Source organism: Doryrhamphus excisus, chromosome 23, assembly GCF_030265055.1.
Source record: "Doryrhamphus excisus isolate RoL2022-K1 chromosome 23, RoL_Dexc_1.0, whole genome shotgun sequence".
Taxonomy (NCBI): domain Eukaryota; kingdom Metazoa; phylum Chordata; class Actinopteri; order Syngnathiformes; family Syngnathidae; genus Doryrhamphus; species Doryrhamphus excisus.
Genome location: NC_080488.1, coordinates 1814103 through 1837507, shown reverse-complemented (window position 1 = coordinate 1837507; position 23405 = coordinate 1814103). Strand labels below are relative to the sequence as shown.

The following is a 23405-nucleotide window of genomic DNA, read 5'->3' as shown; positions in this document are numbered from 1 at the left end:
TGCTTTTTCTGTCTTTGTGTCTGACGACTTCCAAAGTTGAAGATGAAATTTAGACACATTCACTACAGCTGTCCATGGTGCTTGAAGTAAGTCTGACCACTTAAACATTGTATTTTCAACATTACAGTATTTATCAGTTAGTAGAGAAATACATTTGGAAAATAACTTTGTTTTGGTTCATCACATTCCATAAAATGTTCATTTTAACAACGTGAGTTCTAACCTAATATAATTTGGAACACGGTGGCTCCCCTCCTGAGGTTAGTTCGGTGCTGCAGTTTGATTACATGTTGTGTATATTCCACTGTGTTTGTACTTGTAGTGTACTAGTGTGCTCCATTTCTAGTTTGCTCCAGCACCACCTTTAACAGTGTATTCATGGTTGTCATCATATATTTGTTGACTGAGTCTCCAAATGTGCTCTGAGCAACTTGCACTCAAAGTGTGAGTGTGAGATTTTTTTGCTGCAGGATTTTGCTGCTACTTCTCCCTAAAACCGATCAGGTAGTGTCTGCTTGTAATTAGAACTTGTTAGGTTTTTAAAAAAAACATCCAACATGCTGCTTTCACTTAGTTTATATTGCTTGGTCCAGTGAGGCTTCTGTGTCCCTCTCCATGGTGCTGAAATGTAGTCTGGAATAGATTTCACAATATTTAAAACCCATTATTCATTGGTTAATATTTGTAGTACTTTCAGACTTATTTACTATTACTACTCAACATCACTCATTTGTATTGATTAGGGAAGCATTTATAAAAATTACAACTTCTAACAATAATAAAAAAGTAGTAGTTATTGTATATTACATGTTGTACTATTAAAGAGGACATGGAGTGTAGTTTGAGACATTATTGTTTTGATCATTTTAGTACAGCTGTGCCAGTTTCACATATCAGCCTCTAAGGGACGCTATTGCATGGCAAATGAATGTGTTAGTGTTGTCATGCAGTGCAGCTCCCTCCTCTGTCCCTGCCATTTAGCAGAAGAGCTTCATATGTGAACAACGTATAACCACTGAGCTAAAATAACGCTCATCTGAATGACAGTGGCTCCTATGAGTCTACCTATTTTTTCATAGGCTTGTTTTAATACATTTTTAAACATGGATTCTAAAGATCACTGCACTGCAGGAGGAAGATGGCGACGGGCGGCCTTTCTCTTTGTCTTTTTCTGTTTTTTCCTAACTGGAACGGAGGCGCAAATCCGCTATTCAATCCCAGAGGAGATGAAAAAAGGCTCCATCGTCGGCAATGTGGCCCAAGATCTCGGTTTGGATGTGAAAAGACTCCGTTCCGGGCGGGCCCGCATCGTGACCGGAGATAACGTCCAGTACACCGAGCTGAGGGCGGACAAAGGGCTTCTGGTGGTCCATGAGAGGATAGATCGAGAGCAGCTGTGTGGGGACGTGACGCCGTGCAGCTTCACCTTTGAGATTTTAATGGAAAACCCCATGGAATTGCACCCTGTGACCATCGAGGTGTTGGACGTCAACGACAATGCCCCCACCTTTAAAAATACTCATTTGCAATTTGAAATCAGCGAGTCTGCTCCTCTCGGCTCTCGTTTCGTTTTGGAGAGTGCGCATGATGCGGATGTGGGTGTAAACGGTCTGCAGAGCTACATTTTAACTCCGAGTGATCATTTCGTTTTAAAGGAACACGTCAGTCCAGGAGGCAGTAAATATGCAGAAATGGTGCTTCAGAAAGGCTTGGACAGAGAAGAACAGCCCAGGCTCTCTTTAAAATTAGTGGCAGTAGATGGTGGAAATCCACAGAGATCAGGTACAGTAAATATAAATATTAACATTCAAGATGCTAATGATAATTCTCCTGTATTTAATCAAACCATCTATAAAGCTAAAGTGGATGAAAATGCACCAAAAGGCACTCAAGTTCTAACTGTGAATGCCACTGATGCAGATAGTGGTTCAAATGGAAAAGTCACATACTCTTTTTCAAAGTCAAATGCAGGAATAGCAGATTTATTTCATATAGATGAAGAAACAGGAAGTATTTCTGTAGTAAAACAGATGGATTATGAAAAAGACAAAACAATGGAGTTCATGGTTGAAGCTAAAGATCAGGGTGCCTTGACTGACTCTGCTAAAGTAGAAATAGAAGTGATAGATTTAAATGATAATGCCCCAGTCATAAATGTAATGTCCTTCTCTAGTCCTGTGTCAGAAGACTCTCCCACTGGTACCACTATTGGTATCATTAATGTTAAAGACCTAGATTCTGGTGAAAACGGTCACGTGAGGTGCGCTATTGAGGGCCGCGTTCCATTTAAGATCAAATCCAATGTGAGAAATTATTTTGCGTTGATGACCGATGCTGACTTGGATCGTGAAAGCGTGCCAGAATATAACATCACCGTCGTTGCTTCAGATGCTGGCTCACCTCCTTTGTCTAGTAAAAGGACTTTTACTTTGAAGGTTTCCGACGTGAACGATAACGCTCCTGTGTTTCCGGTCAGCTTTTATACTGCGACCGTTGCCGAAAACAACTCTCCAGGTGTTTCTGTGCTTAGGGTTGGTGCTAAAGACGCTGATGGAAACCAGAACGCTCGTGTCTCTTACATGCTGGAGGAGCACGACATCGGAGGAACTCCAGTTACTGAATTTGTGTCTGTTAATGCAGAAAGTGGAGTCATTAGTGCAGTTCGTTCATACGACTATGAACAACTCAAAGAACTCATATTTATTGTCCGAGCTCAGGATGGAGGCTCTCCTCCTCTCAGCAGCAACGTGAGCGTTCGAATCCTAATACAAGACCAGAACGACAACGCCCCTCAAGTTCTGTACCCGGTCCAGACAGGAGGCTCGGTGCTGGCCGAAATGGTGCCTCGTTCAGCAGATGTGGGCTACCTGGTGACTAAAGTGGTGGCTGTTGATGTGGACTCTGGACAGAACGCCTGGCTCTCCTATAAAGTGCACAAAGCCACAGACAGGGCGCTGTTTGAAGTGGGCCTACACAATGGAGAAATAAGAACTGTCCGCCAAGTCACTGATAAAGATGCTGTCAAACAAAGACTGACTGTTCTAGTGGAGGACAACGGGCAGCCCTCTCGTTCAGCTACAGTCATTGTTAACGTGGCGGTGGCGGACAGCTTCCCTGAAGTGCTGTCAGAGTTCACTGACTTTAGCATGCACGACAAGGAGTACAATGACAAGCTGACTTTTTACTTAGTCTTGGCTTTGGCTGTGGTCTCCTTCCTCTTCATCACCTGCTTGCTGCTTATCATATCGGTCAAAGTGTACAGGTGGAGACGGTCTCGCATCCTGTACCACTCCAACCTCCCTGTCATTCCGTATTATCCGCCACGTTACTCGGACACTTTGGGGACGGGGACTCTCCCGCACGTGTACAATTACGAGGTGTGCAGGACCACCGACTCCAGAAAAAGCGACATGAAGTTGGACAGAGCTGCTAGTCACAACGTGCTGGTCATGGACCCAAGTTCTACAGGGACCATGCAGAAGATGCACATTGAGAAGAACATCCTGGATGAACCTGACTCTCCTCTAGAGGTTAGTTAAGCAGAATTATAATTGGAGAATTTGTCTTGTTGTGGTTTTGCATCATTTTGACCTCCATGATGGCTTGTTGAGAAATGTGTACATGAATTTATCCACATTCTGGTCTCGGGTCATGACCAGCTTTTAGGTCTTTATATGCAGTTTTATGCAGTAGTGTATCCAGATTGCTGTGATTCCCATAGTTGTAATCTGTTTCCTATTGTTTGATTCCCATCAACACCCAAACAGCATCACAGTTTTGTTTGGCCTTCAGTGACATTGAGCTGCTTAACTTTTCTTCTGTTATGGACTTGGCTGATTATTTTACCTCAACTTGTACTGATATTCTGGACTTGATTGCGGCCTTCAGGGTTAAGCGAGCTAAAGTTTGTTTGTTTTTTTACTGACAAGGGTGCAGCTATTCGATCCTCTGTTCTGACATCTTCTGTGTAGGAGCCTGTTTCTTTGAAGGAACTATCACAAGTGGACAAGTGGTTCATCATCTGAAACCATCATATTGTCCCTTGGATTGTCTCCCAGCTAATCTGCTACAAGATGTTTTTACTACCATCGGGCCTTAGATGCTGAGGCTCTTTTTGCTTCTCTTTCTACAGGCTGCCCCCCACCCCCACCCCCTCATATTTAAACAGGCTATAGTGCAGCCACAACTTGGACCCCAATGTGCTGTCCAATTATAGACCAATCTGTAAGCCCCCAATTTTCTCTAAGGTGATGGAGAAAGTTGTTTACTCTCAGTTGCAGGCATACCTTAACACTGATGTCATTTTTTAATCAGGTTTTAAATCTCAACGTAGCACAGAAACCGCACTTGGACAAGGATCAGTGAATGTTTGAGAACCAGATGAGGTTTGCTGCTGGTGGATAGTCGACAAAACGTGTGCACTGATTTGAGCTTCATTGTGTTGCTCATCTTTTCATATTTGCAAAAGACATTCTATATTTAGACTTGTTTAGTCTTTTTTTGGTCACATGTAGTGCATATACAATATACATATACATTAATGGATGTGTGGCATGCACTGTTTGCTCTGTTTCAGCACCATGGACATGTTCCACTCACTTCCATGAATGGCAAGCAGATGATGAAAGTGTAGTTATAATAAACTTATTTTTCATCCTGGTCACATGATTTGTATGTGACTTAAATTTGACTTGTGCATAGCTGCATGCAAGATATGCGTGTCCATGTGGTTTAGAACAAAGATCTCCAGGAAATACATGATTTATATATATGAGTAAATGTATTGTTGGAATTCCAGGGAAACATTTTTTCCTAGCTTTTATTTGTAAATGTGACTGAATGCAGGATAGGAAGTGTCCAATGCATACTTCAGTACATGGTGGGTGTGTGTGCAGTTCGGCTGAGTGGACTCTTAGGGCCGCTGTTGATCCATTGCTCCTCAGTGCGACTGCGAGCTGGTTCCATGCAGCAACTCCCATGTTTGCTCATATGAGAGAAAGACGACGACAAAGAACACAGCACTGGCGCAATTACGCACTAGGAAAAGCGGAATTTCACCCTCAGGATTTAGTTTTTTTTTCTCTCTGGATACCAAGAATTGATATTTAACTCAAGATTTATTTAATGGATTAAAAACGCTGAGGAATTTTTCGGGGATAGAACAATGGCAAGGCAAGTGATACTCTTTATTTTTTTCCTCTCCGTCCCCTCCGTTGTCGGGCAGGTCAGCTACTCCATCCCGGAAGAAATGCCCAAAGGATCTCTCGTTGGAAACATCGCTCATGATTTAGGTTTGCAGACGAAACGTCTTTTGTCAGGAAAAGCTCGCATTTACAGCCGAGACGGCGGCGATTACATGGACTTGAATAGAGAGAGAGGAGTCCTGCTGCTGAAAGAAAGGATCGACAGAGAGGCCTTGTGTAGACAGTCGACGCTGTGCGCTATACATTTCCAAATTATTCTAGAGAACCCCATGCACTTTTACAGCATTACGGTAGAAATCACAGACATCAATGATAACGCACCAACATTTGACAGGAGCGAGATGACATTTAAAATAAGCGAGTCTGCCACCACCGGAGCTAAATTCGTTCTAGAGAGGGCCGTGGACTTTGATGTAGGCGTTAATGGCATTAATAACTACGAATTAAAACCGTCAGATCATTTTGTTCTTAAATTACAAAATAACCCGGATGGGAATAAAAACGTGGAGATGGTTTTACAGAAGCCTTTAGACAGAGAGAGGGAGGAGCAGATGTCTCTGGTGTTAACGGCTGTGGATGGAGGAGAACCGCGCATGTCAGGAACCATGTTGATTTTTATTACAGTGTTAGACGTTAATGATAATGCTCCTGTTTTTACACAGCACACATACAAAGCTACTGTTACTGAGAATTCATCCATAGGCACAATTGTGGCTGCTGTCACTGCCTCTGATGCAGACCAGGGCTCTAATGCAAAAATATCATATTCTATAACAAATGCATTAGATGACACCAGGAAAATGTTTGATGTTGACAAGGATACCGGAGAAGTAAAGTTGATTGGAAATATAGATTTTGAGCATTCGCGAAACTATCAAATTAATATCCTAGCAAGCGACGAAGGAGGCCTCACTGATTCATGTAAAATAATTATTGATGTGCAAGACATCAACGACAATAAACCCGAAATCAGCATAATGTCAAAGTCAAATATTATCTCAGAAGCTGCAGAACTCAATACGGTTGTTACGATGATAAACATAGAAGACAAAGACTCTGGAGAAAATGGAAATGTTATTTGCTTTATAAATGAAAACATACCATTCATTTTAAAAACCTCAACAAATAACTTTTATAGTTTAGTGACAGACAGTGAATTAGACCGAGAGAGGTCCAGTGAGTATAACATCACAGTGACATGCTCTGACGAGGGGGTACCCCCCCTCTCCAGCAGCGTCACTCTCACCTTACACGTCTCAGACGTGAATGACAACGCGCCCGTCTTTGAGAGGAGCTCATATGAGGCCTCCATTGTAGAAAACAACACACCAGGTCTCTCTATATTCACAGTGAAAGCCAGAGATGCTGACTGGAACCAGAACGCTCGTGTCTCTTACATCCTGGAGGACTCCTCTGTTAACGGAGTGCCGGTCTCCTCATATGTGTCCGTTAGCGCTGATAGCGGAGTCATACATGCAGTACGCTCTTTTGACTACGAGCATCTAAAAGACTTCCACTTCCGAGTCCGAGCTCAGGACGGAGGCTCTCCTCCTCTCAGCAGCAACGTGAGCGTTCGCATCCTGATACAAGACCAGAACGACAACGCCCCTCAAGTTCTGTACCCGGTCCAGACAAGCGGCTCAGTGCTGGCCGAAATGGTGCCTCGTTCAGCAGATGTGGGCTATCTGGTGACTAAAGTGGTGGCTGTTGATGTGGACTCTGGACAGAACGCCTGGCTCTCCTATAAAGTGCACAAAGCCACAGACAGGGCGCTGTTTGAAGTGGGCCTACACAATGGAGAAATAAGAACTGTCCGCCAAGTCACTGATAAAGATGCTGTCAAACAAAGACTGACTGTTCTAGTGGAGGACAACGGGCAGCCCTCTCGTTCAGCTACAGTCATTGTTAACGTGGCGGTGGCGGACAGCTTCCCTGAAGTGCTGTCAGAGTTCACTGACTTTAGCATGCACGACAAGGAGTACAATGACAAGCTGACTTTTTACTTAGTCTTGGCTTTGGCTGTGGTCTCCTTCCTCTTCATCACCTGCTTGCTGCTTATCATATCGGTCAAAGTGTACAGGTGGAGACGGTCTCGCATCCTGTACCACTCCAACCTCCCTGTCATTCCGTATTATCCGCCACGTTACTCGGACACTTTGGGGACGGGGACTCTCCCGCACGTGTACAATTACGAGGTGTGCAGGACCACCGACTCCAGAAAAAGTGACATGAAGTTGGACAGAGCTGCTAGTCACAACGTGCTGGTCATGGATCCAAGTTCTACAGGGACCATGCAGAAGATGCACAGTGAGAAGAACATCCTGGATGAACCTGACTCTCCTCTAGAGGTTGGTCACTTGTATTTTTTTTGAGTACTGCAGTAAATCTTACTATTTTTCCATATTGCATTGTTGACGACGACCACTACGTACCCCACTAGGCATCATCTAGTTTTCTTACAGTACTAGACATGAATATGGTTGCTTTCTGAATCCGGATAGCATTATTTCATTAAAACATCACATCCTTATCCATACAACACCAGAAGTTTTCACTGTCCAAACAAAGCCATCATCCTATATGTACATGCCATCATAGCATCATCTTATGTATAGATACTTAGGATCCACAAAGTCTTCCAACCTTCCTTCATGCACACAAATGTGAAGTAGTGGTACTGCTTCTATGTCTTTTTAGTTTCCCCACTAAGAATCACACTAACAGTTGAAGTACAGTTAATATTCAGAACCATGGACAGCTACACTCCTTTAATGCTTAACAGCTGTGCTGTTTATTTTTTACCTTTCCAATGAAAGCTTCATTTCTCACTAATAGTTATTTATATTGATACAGCCTTTGCTGTCATGTGTTATTGACTTTATTAGAGTATATATTTATCATAAAGACTTAGTAAAGATCACCGCCTTGAATATATTTGGTGACATGTTTGTGTTCATTGTGATGGCCGTGATGACTGTCAGACGTGGGAGTTTTCCTAACTAGCCAACTGTCAATCATGACAGCATGTAGTTGATTTAAAGCATTGATTTGTGATCACTGAATATATTTTCTATCCACTTTGCTGTGTGGAACACTGACAAATAAGCTGACTTGGGACTTGGACCTTAGTTTCCTCAATCACGTGTTTTGTTTATTACGACCTAAAATGCAACAGTTCTTACTTCGATGCGACAAGAGCATCTGGCCTTCAAAGGTTTGTAGCACGGCAGCAAAGACCATTCATGATGTATAGATGTCAGACCAGGATGACCTCTGACCTCTGCTTGCTTGGCCATCTCCAAGCAGATCAGTGTTATAATCAGTACTTTTAATTCCTAGATCGCTGCCTATAAAAGCTTCATGGGGGTTAGAAAATATTTACCGCTTAAAATATGACGCTTTGTGCCTCTCCCACTATATCAGATAATACTCAAATATGCAGAATTATTGATCTGATATTGGAAAAAGATCCCTATAGATGTTGTTAAAGTGTATCATGCATGGTGATGTGGCAATGTGCAGTCAAAAGAAATACTTGTTGTTGTTTACTATTTGTACTTGTTTCCAGTGTATGCATTCATGAATATTTCAAACAGTGAATATGTCACATGACATGCATGTCTGTGGGTCAAAGTTGAGGCAGTGCAGGATGGTTTTGTGTGCATTTTGGCTGCAAGTATCGCTTCTATGTTGTGTGGTGATGAAACAGTTAAACATTTTATTCCACGCTGCAGTGTTGCACTGTGGACTCTTAGGGACGCTGTAGACCAGAGCGTCGATGACTGGGGGGGCAGGATTTGAGCAGTCCAGCCCATGTAGTCTCCATAAAAACACACAGAAGACGACGGGAGAAGAAGAGATCCTTTTGTGCTTGTTTATAGAAACATTTTGGACATGAAAACCATTCTTTGGAACTAAAAGTGGATTATATTCGACATCAGACTGTGAGGATTGTATTTTTTTGGTGGAATATAAGCAAAGTGGGTCTCCGCTGGGGGAGAATTTGACAGAACAATGAATGGGCAAGTACTGTTGTTTGTGTGTCTTTGCGCCTTCGACGCAGTGCTCGGCCAGGCCAGCTACTCGATTCCAGAGGAAATGGCCAGAGGATCTTTAGTCGGCAACATAGCACAAGATTTAGGGCTAGAAACACGACGTCTGATTTCCGGAAAAGCTAAGATCTTTTCCAGGAACAATGAGGAATACATCGAGCTGAGCAGAGAGAAAGGCGTCCTCCTCGTCAAAGAGAGGATCGACAGAGAGACGCTTTGCGCACACACCGCCCTCTGTGCGCTGCATTTTAGAATCATTTTGGAAAATCCTATCGAGTTTTACAGCGTCTCTGTCCAGATTACAGACATAAATGATAATGCGCCAAGCTTTGAAAAAAACGAGATGAAATTTAAAATAAGCGAGTCAGCCACCACCGGAGCAAAATTCGTTCTAGAGAGGGCCGTGGACTTTGATGTTGGCGTTAATGGCATTAATAACTACGAATTAAAACCGTCAGATCATTTTGCTCTTAAATTACAAAATAACGCCGATGGGAATAAAAACGTGGAGATGGTTTTACAGAAGCCTTTAGACAGAGAGAGGGAGGAGCAGATGTCTCTGGTGTTAACGGCTGTGGATGGAGGAGAACCGCGCATGTCAGGAACCATGTTGATTCTTATTACCGTCTTAGATGTTAATGACAATGCTCCCGTTTTTACACAACACACATACAAAGCTACTGTTACTGAGAATTCACCTATAGGCACAATTGTGGCTGCTGTCACTGCATCTGATGCTGATGGGGATTTGAACTCCAAAATATCTTATTCAATAACTAACACCCTTGACAATGTAAGGAACATATTTAATATAAATAAAGAAAATGGTCAGGTTTCATTAGTAGGAAATATTGATTTTGAAAAATCCAAACATTTTCAAATTAATTTACTTGCTAGTGATGATGGAGGACTCACTGATTCTTCAAAGTTAATTATAGATGTACTAGATGTAAATGACAACAAACCAGACATTAACATTATGTCCAAATCTAACGTGATATCAGAGGATGCAAATATCAATACTGTTGTTACTGTTATTAACATTGAAGATTTGGATTCAGGAGACAATGGCATCGTGAAATGTTTTATCAGTGAAAATATTCCATTCACGCTAAAAACAACAGAGAATAATTTCTACAGTTTAGTGACAGACAGTGAATTAGACCGAGAGAGATCCAGCGAGTATAACATCACAGTGACATGCTCTGATGAGGGGGTACCCCCCCTCTCCAGCAGCGTCACTCTCACCTTACACGTCTCAGACGTGAATGACAACGCGCCCGTCTTTGAGAGGAGCTCATATGAGGCCTCCATTGTAGAAAACAACACACCAGGTCTCTCTATATTCACAGTGAAAGCCAGAGATGCTGACTGGAACCAGAACGCTCGTGTCTCTTACATCCTGGAGGACTCCTCTGTTAACGGAGTGCCGGTCTCCTCATATGTGTCCGTTAGCGCCGATAGCGGAGTCATTCATGCGGTACGCTCTTTTGACTACGAGCATCTTAAAGAGTTCCACTTTAGAATCCGAGCTCAAGATGGAGGCTCTCCTCCTCTCAGCAGCAATGTAAGCGTTCGCATCCTGATACAAGACCAGAACGACAACGCCCCTCAGGTTCTGTACCCGGTCCAGACAGGCGGCTCGGTGCTAGCCGAAATGGTGCCCCGTTCAGCAGATGTGGGCTATCTGGTGACTAAAGTGGTGGCTGTTGATGTGGACTCTGGACAGAACGCCTGGCTCTCCTATAAAGTGCACAAAGCCACAGACAGGGCGCTGTTTGAAGTGGGCCTACACAATGGAGAAATAAGAACTGTCCGCCAAGTCACTGATAAAGATGCTGTCAAACAAAGACTGACTGTTCTAGTGGAGGACAACGGGCAGCCCTCTCGTTCAGCTACAGTCATTGTTAACGTGGCGGTGGCGGACAGCTTCCCTGAAGTGCTGTCAGAGTTCACTGACTTTAGCATGCACGACAAGGAGTACAATGACAAGCTGACTTTTTACTTAGTCTTGGCTTTGGCTGTGGTCTCCTTCCTCTTCATCACCTGCTTGCTGCTTATCATATCGGTCAAAGTGTACAGGTGGAGACGGTCTCGCATCCTGTACCACTCCAACCTCCCTGTCATTCCGTATTATCCGCCACGTTACTCGGACACTTTGGGGACGGGGACTCTCCCGCACGTGTACAATTACGAGGTGTGCAGGACCACCGACTCCAGAAAAAGCGACATGAAGTTGGACAGAGCTGCTAGTCACAACGTGCTGGTCATGGACCCAAGTTCTACGGGAACCATGCAGAAGATACACTGTGAGAAGAACATCCTGGATGAACCTGACTCTCCTCTAGAGGTTGGTCACTTGTATTTTTTTGTACATATGTTTCCTGTTTGCCTGTAAAGTCCATGGTTGTAGATGACCTCAACATATCCCAGAGGGCATCACTAATATAATTATCAGGGCATTCCTTCAGTGTGATGACAGTTAGTTATGTTTCCCACACCTGTTGAAGTTCGTGTCATAGAGGAACTTTGCCTGGTGCTTTTGAGGTTGTTTACATGATTTGTTGATGTCATTGCTGTTTGTTTAGCTATAGAGTCCCTCAGATGGCATGTCACCGAGACAGGCTGGTTGTAGATTGTCGTTTCCCCCTCTTGTGCCCTCTCATATTCATCTGTGTTCAGAAGCAATATTCTTATCAAATGGCAATTAATTATCGTTCTTAACATGAATTTTGTAGTTGGTTTTGTGGTTGGAAAAATTAGTGAAGTGTTTTTGTGCATTGCTGCTGCAGCATGATTGTTCTGCAGCCCACTTTCAAAAAGCAGCAAAACTAAGTGTAAAAAGTGACTTCCTGCCGCTACACACCCTCCAACCAAAGATTCTAAAGATGTTATATTTTAGCCACAGAGCTGCTACGTCATCTAACATTTGCAATCATTTCAAAGCAGTCAAGTCTTGGACATTTTTAGTGTTAAATATTTACTGCTTCAGTAAATGAGCCTGTTTATTAAATTGCTCAAATGATTTGTGGGAAGTGCTACAGAATCCGAGGATATGAAATAGGTGTAATAATGAGGTCAGGGGGGCATCTTGTGCTCCATTTCTGTATTTTAATAAATGTTTTAGTTGATTTTTCTATTTTGTTTTTTATGTCCTGTGATGCAGCAATATTGTTAGATAATTATTAACATATCATTATGTGAAATAAAAAAGAACAATCGTTAGTGGATTATGTAAATTGTTTATTTCCTTATTGCCCCTCACAAAACATCCCTTTTATTTGTGATTTTGGATTTAATAATCATCCTGTGTTTGTAATTGTTTAGCATTTAGCTGGTTCTGATTATGTATTTTAGTTAATCAAGCCCCACATAACTTTATAGTTGATAAACAAATACCAAGTTAATTCATTGACAAATTACATGTATTATTTTGTTGCTGTGCAAGTAGAAGTTTGACTTTGGAAGCCATTTTAAATGCTCATAGTAGGCCTCAATTTGTGAAGTATGCAGTATTCTGCAGTACATGTGTTTGGACTCTCAGGGACGCTATTGACCAGTAAAGAAGCTCTGCCAGGCTTCCCTTATAAGCAGTACACAAAGATCCACACGTTCACTTTAACAGAGGAGGCAACACAGACACAGCAGCTCTGCTGTTTTCTTTAAATCATCACGGACGTATTCTTTATTTTTGATTCACTATCCGGATTGGGATTGAAACTGTTTTTTTGTCTCTAATTTGGACCTTGTATATCGGATGGAACAATGACGCGGGGAGTGGACCTACTATTGTTCTTCACGGCGTGTTTTGGGGGCTCGGTGTTCGGGCAGGTCACCTACTCCATCCCGGAGGAAATGAGCAAAGGTTCTTTGGTTGGAAACATAGCGCAGGATTTAGGCGTGCCGGTGAAAAGGCTGAAGTCCGGCAAGGCGCGCATCTACTCCGAGGACAATGCAGATTACATGGAGCTGAATAGAGACAGAGGAGTGCTCGTCGTGAAGGAGAGGATGGACAGGGAGGCGCTGTGCGGGCAGACGACACCTTGCGCGTTGCATCTGCAGATCACACTGGAGGATCCCATCGAATTCTACACGGTGACGGTGGAAATTAGCGACATTAACGACAATGCCCCCGCCTTTAAAAAGGACGAGATGACGTTTAAGATAAGCGAGACGGCTTCGATTGGAGCAAAATTCGTGCTGGAACGAGCTGTGGATCTCGACGTTGGTGTGAACGGATTGCAGGGATACTCTTTAAAGCCGACACAGCATTTTAATTTGAAAATACAAAATCAGCAAGATGGAAGCAAGAGGGTGGAGATGGTTTTGAAGAAAGGTCTAGATCGAGAGACGAAAGAACATCTCTCTTTAATTCTAACTGCGGCCGATGGAGGCGATCCTCAGCTGACAGGAACAATGCGTATAGAAATTGCAGTGCTAGATATGAACGACAATGCGCCTGTATTTACACAGGAGACTTATAGAGTCAGTGTAGTGGAGACTGCGCCAAAAGGCACCATTTTGTGCACTGTGAGTGCTGTAGATGCGGATGAAGGATCAAATGGGAAAGTGTCTTATTCCATAACAAACACATTGGATGAAGTTATTTTTGAAATTGATGATCAAACTGGTGTGGTGTCTTTAACTGGAAGCCTAGATTATGAAAAGGTGCATCACTATGAAATATTTGTGCAAGCTAGCGACGAAGGAGGGCTGACAGATTCCTGTAAGATTATTGTAGAGGTGACTGACACAAATGATAACCCTCCGTCTATAAATGTCATGTCCAAAACCAGTTCTATATCAGAGAATTCTACACCAGGGACTGTGGTCACTATATTTAATGTGCAGGATCCTGACTCTGTAGAAAATGGCATTGTTGCATGTTATATTGAAGAAAATATGCCTTTTTTGATGAAAAGTACTTCGAAAAAGTTTTTTAGTTTAGTGACAGACGGTGAGTTAGACCGAGAGAGGTCCAGTGAGTATAACATCACAGTGACATGCTCTGATGAGGGGGTACCCCCCCTCTCCAGCAGCGTCACTCTCACCTTACACGTCTCAGACGTGAATGACAACGCGCCCGTGTTTGAGAGGAGCTCATATGAGGCCTCCATTGTAGAAAACAACACACCAGGTCTCTCTATATTCACAGTGAAAGCCAGAGATGCTGACTGGAACCAGAACGCTCGTGTCTCTTACATCCTGGAGGACTCCTCTGTTAACGGAGTGCCGGTCTCCTCATATGTGTCCGTTAGCGCTGATAGCGGAGTCATACATGCGGTACGCTCTTTTGACTACGAGCATCTAAAAGAGTTTCACTTCCGAGTCCGAGCTCAAGATGGAGGCTCTCCTCCTCTCAGCAGCAATGTAAGCGTTCGCATCCTGATACAAGACCAGAACGACAACGCCCCTCAAGTCCTGTACCCGGTCCAAACAGGTGGCTCGGTGCTGGCCGAAATGGTGCCTCGTTCAGCAGATGTGGGCTATCTGGTGACTAAAGTGGTGGCTGTTGATGTGGACTCTGGACAGAACGCCTGGCTCTCCTATAAAGTGCACAAAGCCACAGACAGGGCGCTGTTTGAAGTGGGCCTACACAATGGAGAAATAAGAACTGTCCGCCAAGTCACTGATAAAGATGCTGTCAAACAAAGACTGACTGTTCTAGTGGAGGACAACGGGCAGCCCTCTCGTTCAGCTACAGTCATTGTTAACGTGGCGGTGGCGGACAGCTTCCCTGAAGTGCTGTCAGAGTTCACTGACTTTAGCATGCACGACAAGGAGTACAATGACAAGCTGACTTTTTACTTAGTCTTGGCTTTGGCTGTGGTCTCCTTCCTCTTCATCACCTGCTTGCTGCTTATCATATCGGTCAAAGTGTACAGGTGGAGACAGTCTCGCATCCTGTACCACTCCAACCTCCCTGTCATTCCGTATTATCCGCCACGTTACTCGGACACTTTGGGGACGGGGACTCTCCCGCACGTGTACAATTACGAGGTGTGCAGGACCACCGACTCCAGAAAAAGCGACATGAAGTTGGACAGAGCTGCTAGTCACAACGTGCTGGTCATGGACCCAAGTTCTACAGGGACCATGCAGAAGATACACAATCAGAAGCACATCCTGGATGAACCTGACTCTCCTCTAGAGGTTGGTCACTTGTATTTTTTTTGAGTACTGCAGTGAATCTTACTATTTTTTGCATTGTTGTTGATGACCACTACGTACCCCACTGGGCATCATTCAGTTTTCTTACAGTACTAGACATGAATATGGTTGCTTTCTGAATCCGTACAGCAATCTTTCATTAAAACATCACATCCTTATCCATACAACACCAGAAGTTTACATCTCAGTAAAACGTTCCAGTCCAAACAAAGCCATCATCCTATATGTACATGCCATCATAGCATCATCTTATGAATAGATACTTTGGATCCACAAAGTCTTCTTCTACTCTTATTTGTCTCATTTTGGTAGCAACATGATACACCAAAGAACATATTGTATATTGCAATCAGTGTCATTCATAGTTTTATGGATTAACCATTATATATATTTTTTATTATAATATACTTTATCTTTACGGTCAATGATTCCCTCAAACATGATGGACGTTTGTCGGTGACGGGGTCTTGCCGTCAGTATAACATCTGTGAGGAGTGTTGGGGTCTTTATGGTTGACCTTTGCTGTTATTACTTTGTATTTTGTTGCTGCTATATAATTTAATGTCAGCACCACAGACAGCAACATGCTTGATCCTTTTCATGTGTTGTCTACTTTTGTTTATCTTCCTGTATATTTATATTTAGACCAAATATGTTCGATTTCGTATGTATGTAACAGTCGTATTGTAGGTGCAAGCAGTCTTATTCAGAGGTTAGATATTTGTCATAATTATATGTGTGAGACAGTGGGCGTTACTGAGGCTTGGTGTTGAGAAATAGTTCAGCACCACGGATAGTGACATTATTGTGGCTGGTCCATAGTTGGAATTCACTGTTTGCTTTTAACTTTTTGTTATTGTTTGTTTTGCTGTTCAATCCTGTATTCCAATACTAACATCACTTGGCTGAACCTGTCGTTTATAGTCTATGTTAGTACGTCTTTTTCATAACTATATTTATTTTTTTAAAGTGGAAAAGGTTTGTTTTATTAATTTAAGTAGCGTCTGTGTGCATATGAATTTGTATGGCGTTTCAATGATTTCTTTTGGCTGCAGTTGCACTGGTTGAACTCTTCGGGACGCTGTTGGCTTGTGGTTTGCAGGTTGCCTTTTTTTTATTTGCTGCTTTTGTCACAGTCCTTCGCTGTACATTTGATGAAACACTCTCAGTCGAAGAAGGGACGCGTTGTGCACGGATATTTCCCACTCTGGATATCAATTTTACACCCATATTTGGATGAAATAGCAGCGCTGCCTTGTATTTTCTTCATATTTGGTGGATTCGGTTACGTAAAGGAATAAAAGGACGTATGAGCTGTGCTGCAGTGGAATCAGCCAGGACAATGAGACGGCAAGTATTGTTCATCTCCATCTTTTGCCTGAGCTCCGTGATAGGGCAGGTCACATACTCCATTCCCGAGGAAATGCCAAAAGGTTCTTTAATCGGCAACATAGGACGAGATTTGGGCTTAGACGTCAAGCGGCTGAGGGGGGGCAAAGCTCGCATTTACACGGGAGACAGCGCTCAGTACATCGAGCTGAACAGAGAGCGAGGAGTCCTCCTCGTCAAAGAAAAAATCGACAGAGAGTTTTTGTGCAAGCAGACGACGCCCTGCGCTTTGCATTTTCAAATCACGCTCGAAAACCCACTGGAATTATTCCCCGTGACTGTGGAAATCACAGACATCAACGACAATGCCCCACTCTTCCAAAAAGACGAGAGGAGGTTAGAAATCAGCGAATCTGCCGTAGTGGGCTCTAAATTCATGCTGGAGAAAGCATTCGACCCTGATATCGGCCTGAATGGGCTTCAGCGATACACACTGAAGCCCAGCGACAGTTTCATGCTGAAACTGCACAGCCAATCAGACGGCAGTAAAAAGGTGGAAATGGTTCTACAAAAGCCGCTGGATAGAGAGAAGCAAGATCACGTATCTTTACTTCTGACGGCCGAGGATGGCGGAGAACCACAGCTGACCGGAACCATGCAGATCCACGTCACTGTTCTGGATGTAAATGACAATGCACCAGTTTTCACTAAGGCTGTGTACAAAGCCACCATCACGGAGAACTCCGCCGTGGGAACATTCGTGACTAAAGTGGGAGCTTCAGATGCAGACAAGGGCTCAAACGGAGAAGTGGTGTATGTTATAGGGAACAGCATGGACACCGTGTCTAAATTATTCCAAATTAATAGCGATGGTGACGTCATCTTAAAGGGCGCTATAGATTATGAAAAAGAGAAATCTTATCATATTGACATAGAAGCTATTGATCAAGGAGGCTTGTCTGATTCCAGTAAAATAGTTATTGATGTCATTGATGTAAATGATAACAGCCCTGTTGTGAATATGATTTCATCATCTGGCACCGTGCCAGAAGATGCCCCTCTCAAAACTGTCATAGCTTTAATGAGTGTCAGTGACCCCGACTCCGACGCTAATGGTCAGGTCAACTGTGTGATAGCTGAAAATATACCATTTGCAATCAAAACCACATCAAATAATGTTTATAGTTTAGTGACAGACAGTGAATTAGACCGAGAGAGGTCAAGTGAGTATAACATCACAGTGACATGCTCTGATGAGGGGGTACCCCCCCTCTCCAGCAGCGTCACTCTCACCTTACACGTCTCAGACGTGAATGACAACGCGCCCGTCTTTGAGAGGAGCTCATATGAGGCCTCCATTGTAGAAAACAACACACCAGGTCTCTCTATATTCACAGTGAAAGCCAGAGATGCTGACTGGAACCAGAACGCTCGTGTCTCTTACATCCTGGAGGACTCCTCTGTTAACGGAGTGCCGGTCTCCTCATATGTGTCCGTTAGCGCTGATAGCGGAGTCATACATGCGGTACGCTCTTTTGACTACGAGCATCTAAAAGAGTTCCAATTTAGAGTCCGAGCTCAAGATGGAGGCTCTCCTCCTCTCAGCAGCAACGTAAGCGTTCGCATCCTGATACAAGACCAGAACGACAACGCCCCTCAGGTTCTGTACCCGGTCCAGACCGGCGGCTCGGTGCTGGCCGAAATGGTGCCTCGTTCAGCAGATGTGGGCTATCTGGTGACTAAAGTGGTGGCTGTTGATGTGGACTCTGGACAGAACGCCTGGCTCTCCTATAAAGTGCACAAAGCCACAGACAGGGCGCTGTTTGAAGTGGGCCTACACAATGGAGAAATAAGAACTGTCCGCCAAGTCACTGATAAAGATGCTGTCAAACAAAGACTGACTGTTCTAGTGGAGGACAACGGGCAGCCCTCTCGTTCAGCTACAGTCATTGTTAACGTGGCGGTGGCGGACAGCTTCCCTGAAGTGCTGTCAGAGTTCACTGACTTTAGCATGCACGACAAGGAGTACAATGACAAGCTGACTTTTTACTTAGTCTTGGCTTTGGCTGTGGTCTCCTTCCTCTTCATCACCTGCTTGCTGCTTATCATATCGGTCAAAGTGTACAGGTGGAGACGGTCTCGCATCCTGTACCACTCCAACCTCCCTGTCATTCCGTATTATCCGCCACGTTACTCGGACACTTTGGGGACGGGGACTCTCCCGCACGTGTACAATTACGAGGTGTGCAGGACCACCGACTCCAGAAAAAGCGACATGAAGTTGGACAGAGCTGCTAGTCACAACGTGCTGGTCATGGATCCAAGTTCTACAGGGACCATGCAGAAGATGCACCATGAGAAGAACATCTTGGATGAACCTGACTCTCCTCTGGAGGTTGGTCACTTGAGATCATTTTCTCTTATCAAACTTTCACCCTGCTTGGTTTGTTTTCCTCTCACTAGAAAATGATTTTTTTAATGATTATTTTCAAATCTGTTGAATCAGCATTTGCTTACACTTTGCTTCATAAGAACCGATACTTTGGTACTAAGTCAATACCAACATGCAAAGGTGTCATAAATACACCAATGCTTGTTTTTTTCTTGGTCCAATCGGTATGAAATATAACTTTCCCTCGGTGAGCCATGTTGATTCTTTGTAGAAGTGACGCCTGCTCCTCAAGTCATTGCAGAAGAACGCCTGCTGTTTTAAAAATAATGGCTTTGGTAGGGAGATGGTGGGAGGCGCTTTAGCTTACCTGAAGGAAGTGCTCTCAATTGGGCTGTCTATATCCAGCAGTCCCTTGGTGAAATAACACGATGCCAACACAAAAATGGAAAAGGCAAAATAAAAAACAGCTGTGATGTTGAACCTTCAAGTACATCCAATTCTATATTAAAAAGAACTGTTGTTCATTTTTTAAAGTAAAGCATGTATTTATGACCATTTATAAGCACAGTATTGTTTGTTATAGCGACTGGAAGGTGCCACTGATTTTTTTTTTTTTTTTTTTTTAATGGATACCCCTTGGCAGCTGGTCCTGCAACTTAAATTCTGTGAAGAGAGGTGCTGAAGGACAGCGATCTTACATACTTGACAGTTTAAAGCACTTTTTAATGAAATTGCGTATTTAAAAACAATCGGGTTATTTTTTCATTGTTATTGTGACATTAAATTAGTATCAGAAATTTTAGAAATTCACCAGTTTTGGTATCGACGTCTGAAAAAATTGTATCATGACAACATACTTTTATAATACAAATAATACATAGGATTTTAATATATAGGATTTTTTTTATTGCTTTCACAAATAAGAAATATTTAAATGACATAGTCTGGCTGCAGGTTTATGCATATGAACCCATAAGTACCTGAACCATTACCAGACAAATATAATAATTAGTTATTATATTATGTATATTTTTTATGACATTTTGTGGTGTTTACAGAATTAATTGAATAAGTTTTTCTGGTTGGCTTACTGTATGGGCCTTGACTGTTATGTGCAGTAGAAAGAGCAGCTCTTGGCCAGAGTGTGGCAGTCTTCGACAGGGCTTCAGTCAGTCCCTCCCTCTTACACAATGACGTTTTACACAATAAAGCAGTCATTTCGATCCCCACTCCTCTAACCGTGGACATGGACGACTGTTGTTCCTCCTCATCATTTTTATAGTGGGATTTATTTGAATATTTTTGAAGTGCTAACTCGGTGAAATATGGATTATAAAAGGATGTCGTGCCAAGTGTTTTTCATCTTGCTCACGTCTTCCTTTTCCGTGATGGGCCAAGTCAGTTATTCGATCCCGGAGGAAATGGAGAAAGGATCTTTGGTGTCGAACGTGGCTCGGGATTTGGGTTTGGACCTGAAAAGGCTGAAATCCGGGCGAGCCCGTATTCATTCAGGAGACAGCGCGGAATACATCGAGCTGGAGAAAGAAAGGGGGCTCCTCCTTGTGAAGGAGAGGATAGACAGAGAGACGCTGTGCGGTGAGACGACGCTCTGTGCTTTGCATTTGCAGATGATTTTGGAAAATCCTATGGAATTGTTTCGTATCACTATTGAAATCACGGACGTGAACGACAATGCCCCCAGCTTCGAATCCAGCAGCAAACGCTTTGAAATCAGCGAGTCAGCCATCATAGGCTCTAAATTTGTGCTGGAGAAAGCCATCGATGCTGATATTGGCGCAAATGGGCTGCAGAGCTACTCGCTTAGTCCAACTGATCATTTTCAGCTTAAATTATCGAATCAAGCAGATGGGCGTAAAAAGGTGGAGATGATACTGCAGAAGCCTCTAGATAGAGAGCAGCAGGAGCAGATTTCATTGTTATTAACAGCATTTGATGGCGGACAACCACGCAGGTCAGGAACAATGAAGATTAATGTGCATGTGTTAGATGCTAATGATAATGCTCCAGTGTTTACTAAATCTTTATATAAGGCAACTATTAAGGAAAATTCACCCAGAGGAACCAGTGTAATAACTGTTAGTGCATCTGACAAAGACAGTGGCTCTAATGGGCAAATATTATATGTCATATCAAAAGACAAGCTGAGATTATCAGACCTATTTCAGATCAATAGTGTAACTGGTGAGGTTATTTTAATGGGTGATATCGATTATGAGCGAACTAAAGTATTACAAATAGACATTGAGGCTGTCGACAATGGAGGACTGTCTGATTCAAGTAAGATCCTGATTGATATCATCGATGTTAATGACAACAGTCCTCAAATGAAGATACTCTCTAAATCAGATTCCATTTCTGAGGACTCTGCAGAGAATACCGTTGTAACGATGTTAAGCGTTAACGATCCCGACTCTGGCAGCAATGGAGAGGTCAAGTGTAAAATTAACGAGGATATTCCGTTTAAAATAGAAAATACTATGAATGGATTTTACAGCTTAGTGACAGAGGTAGCTTTGGATAGAGAATCAGCATCTCAGTATAACATCACAGTGACATGCTCTGATGAGGGGGTACCCCCCCTCTCCAGCAGCGTCACTCTCACCTTACACGTCTCCGACGTGAATGACAACGCGCCCGTGTTTGAGAGGAGCTCATATGAAGCCTCCATTGTAGAAAACAACACACCAGGTCTCTCTATATTCACAGTGAAAGCCAGAGATGCTGACTGGAACCAGAACGCTCGTGTCTCTTACATCCTGGAGGACTCCTCTGTTAACGGAGTGCCGGTCTCCTCATATGTGTCCGTTAGCGCTGATAGCGGAGTCATTCATGCGGTACGCTCTTTTGACTACGAGCATCTAAAAGAGTTCCACTTTAAAGTCCGAGCTCAAGATGGAGGCTCTCCTCCTCTTAGCAGCAACGTAAGCGTTCGCATCCTGATACAAGACCAGAACGACAACGCCCCTCAGGTTCTGTACCCGGTCCAGACAGGCGGTTCGGTGTTAGCCGAAATGGTGCCTCGTTCAGCAGATGTGGGCTATCTGGTGACTAAAGTGGTGGCTGTTGATGTGGACTCTGGACAGAACGCCTGGCTCTCCTATAAAGTGCACAAAGCCACAGACAGGGCGCTGTTTGAAGTGGGCCTACACAATGGAGAAATAAGAACTGTCCGCCAAGTCACTGATAAAGATGCTGTCAAACAAAGACTGACTGTTCTAGTGGAGGACAACGGGCAGCCCTCTCGTTCAGCTACAGTCATTGTTAACGTGGCGGTGGCGGACAGCTTCCCTGAAGTGCTGTCAGAGTTCACTGACTTTAGCATGCACGACAAGGAGTACAATGACAAGCTGACTTTTTACTTAGTCTTGGCTTTGGCTGTGGTCTCCTTCCTCTTCATCACCTGCTTGCTGCTTATCATATCGGTCAAAGTGTACAGGTGGAGACGGTCTCGCATCCTGTACCACTCCAACCTCCCTGTCATTCCGTATTATCCGCCACGTTACTCGGACACTTTGGGGACGGGGACTCTCCCGCACGTGTACAATTACGAGGTGTGCAGGACCACCGACTCCAGAAAAAGCGACATGAAGTTGGACAGAGCTGCTAGTCACAACGTGCTGGTCATGGACCCCGGTTCTACAGGGACCATGCAGAAGATACTCAGTGAGAAGAACATCCTGGATGAACCTGATTCTCCTCTGGAGGTTAGACTTTGTTTTACAAATACCACTAGACCCTGAGTTATTATGCCATTTGACAAAAATACATCATTTATAATTAAGAAATTACCTCAATTTTGTGTATAATACTTTCATTTCCCCACTCTCAAAATTAAGTAACAATGAAAATCACTTCAAGTGCAAACTGTCCACAGATGTTCATTCGAGTCTGCTGTAGTTTTTGTCTAACTTTATTAACTAAATGCCAAACCCACCCGTTTATTTTCAGTATCAAACAATACCTCATTTCCCAGTTGGTGGAAGTACTACAGGAACATATTGAGCAGTTCCTTTAGCATTCATACCTGTACATCCCATAACACACGATGCAGTATGCTTTGGATCAGGAGTTGGTAGTTTCGTTCTCCATATTTTTGTCTTCTCATCCTTGTTTTTAAACATGTATTCTGGCAAAGTTACATGGTAAACATTTTGTTGTAATCCCCTGTATTTACAGTCATGGTGGTGTTCTGGCAATGATACATATAACCTTGACAGAATAGTTTGGACTTTTGTT

The 23405-nt window shown here is 43.3% G+C and overlaps 1 protein-coding gene across 37 annotated transcripts in view; it reads left to right on the top strand.

The window, feature by feature from the left end:
* Positions 1-23405, top strand: part of LOC131110316 (protocadherin gamma-B4-like) — a 159524-nt gene that overhangs the window by 90637 nt on the left and 45482 nt on the right. For 3 of the 37 annotated variants that reach the window (XM_058063341.1, XM_058063326.1, XM_058063353.1), the window contains exon 1: positions 19161-22873. The exons of 23 other annotated variants lie outside the window; for them this stretch is intronic. In XM_058063341.1, the coding sequence (XP_057919324.1) occupies positions 20474-22873 (2400 nt within the window). In that variant the 5' untranslated portion in view covers positions 19161-20473. 11 more of the 37 variants (XM_058063350.1, XM_058063349.1, XM_058063338.1 and 8 more) reach the window with 9 other exon arrangements.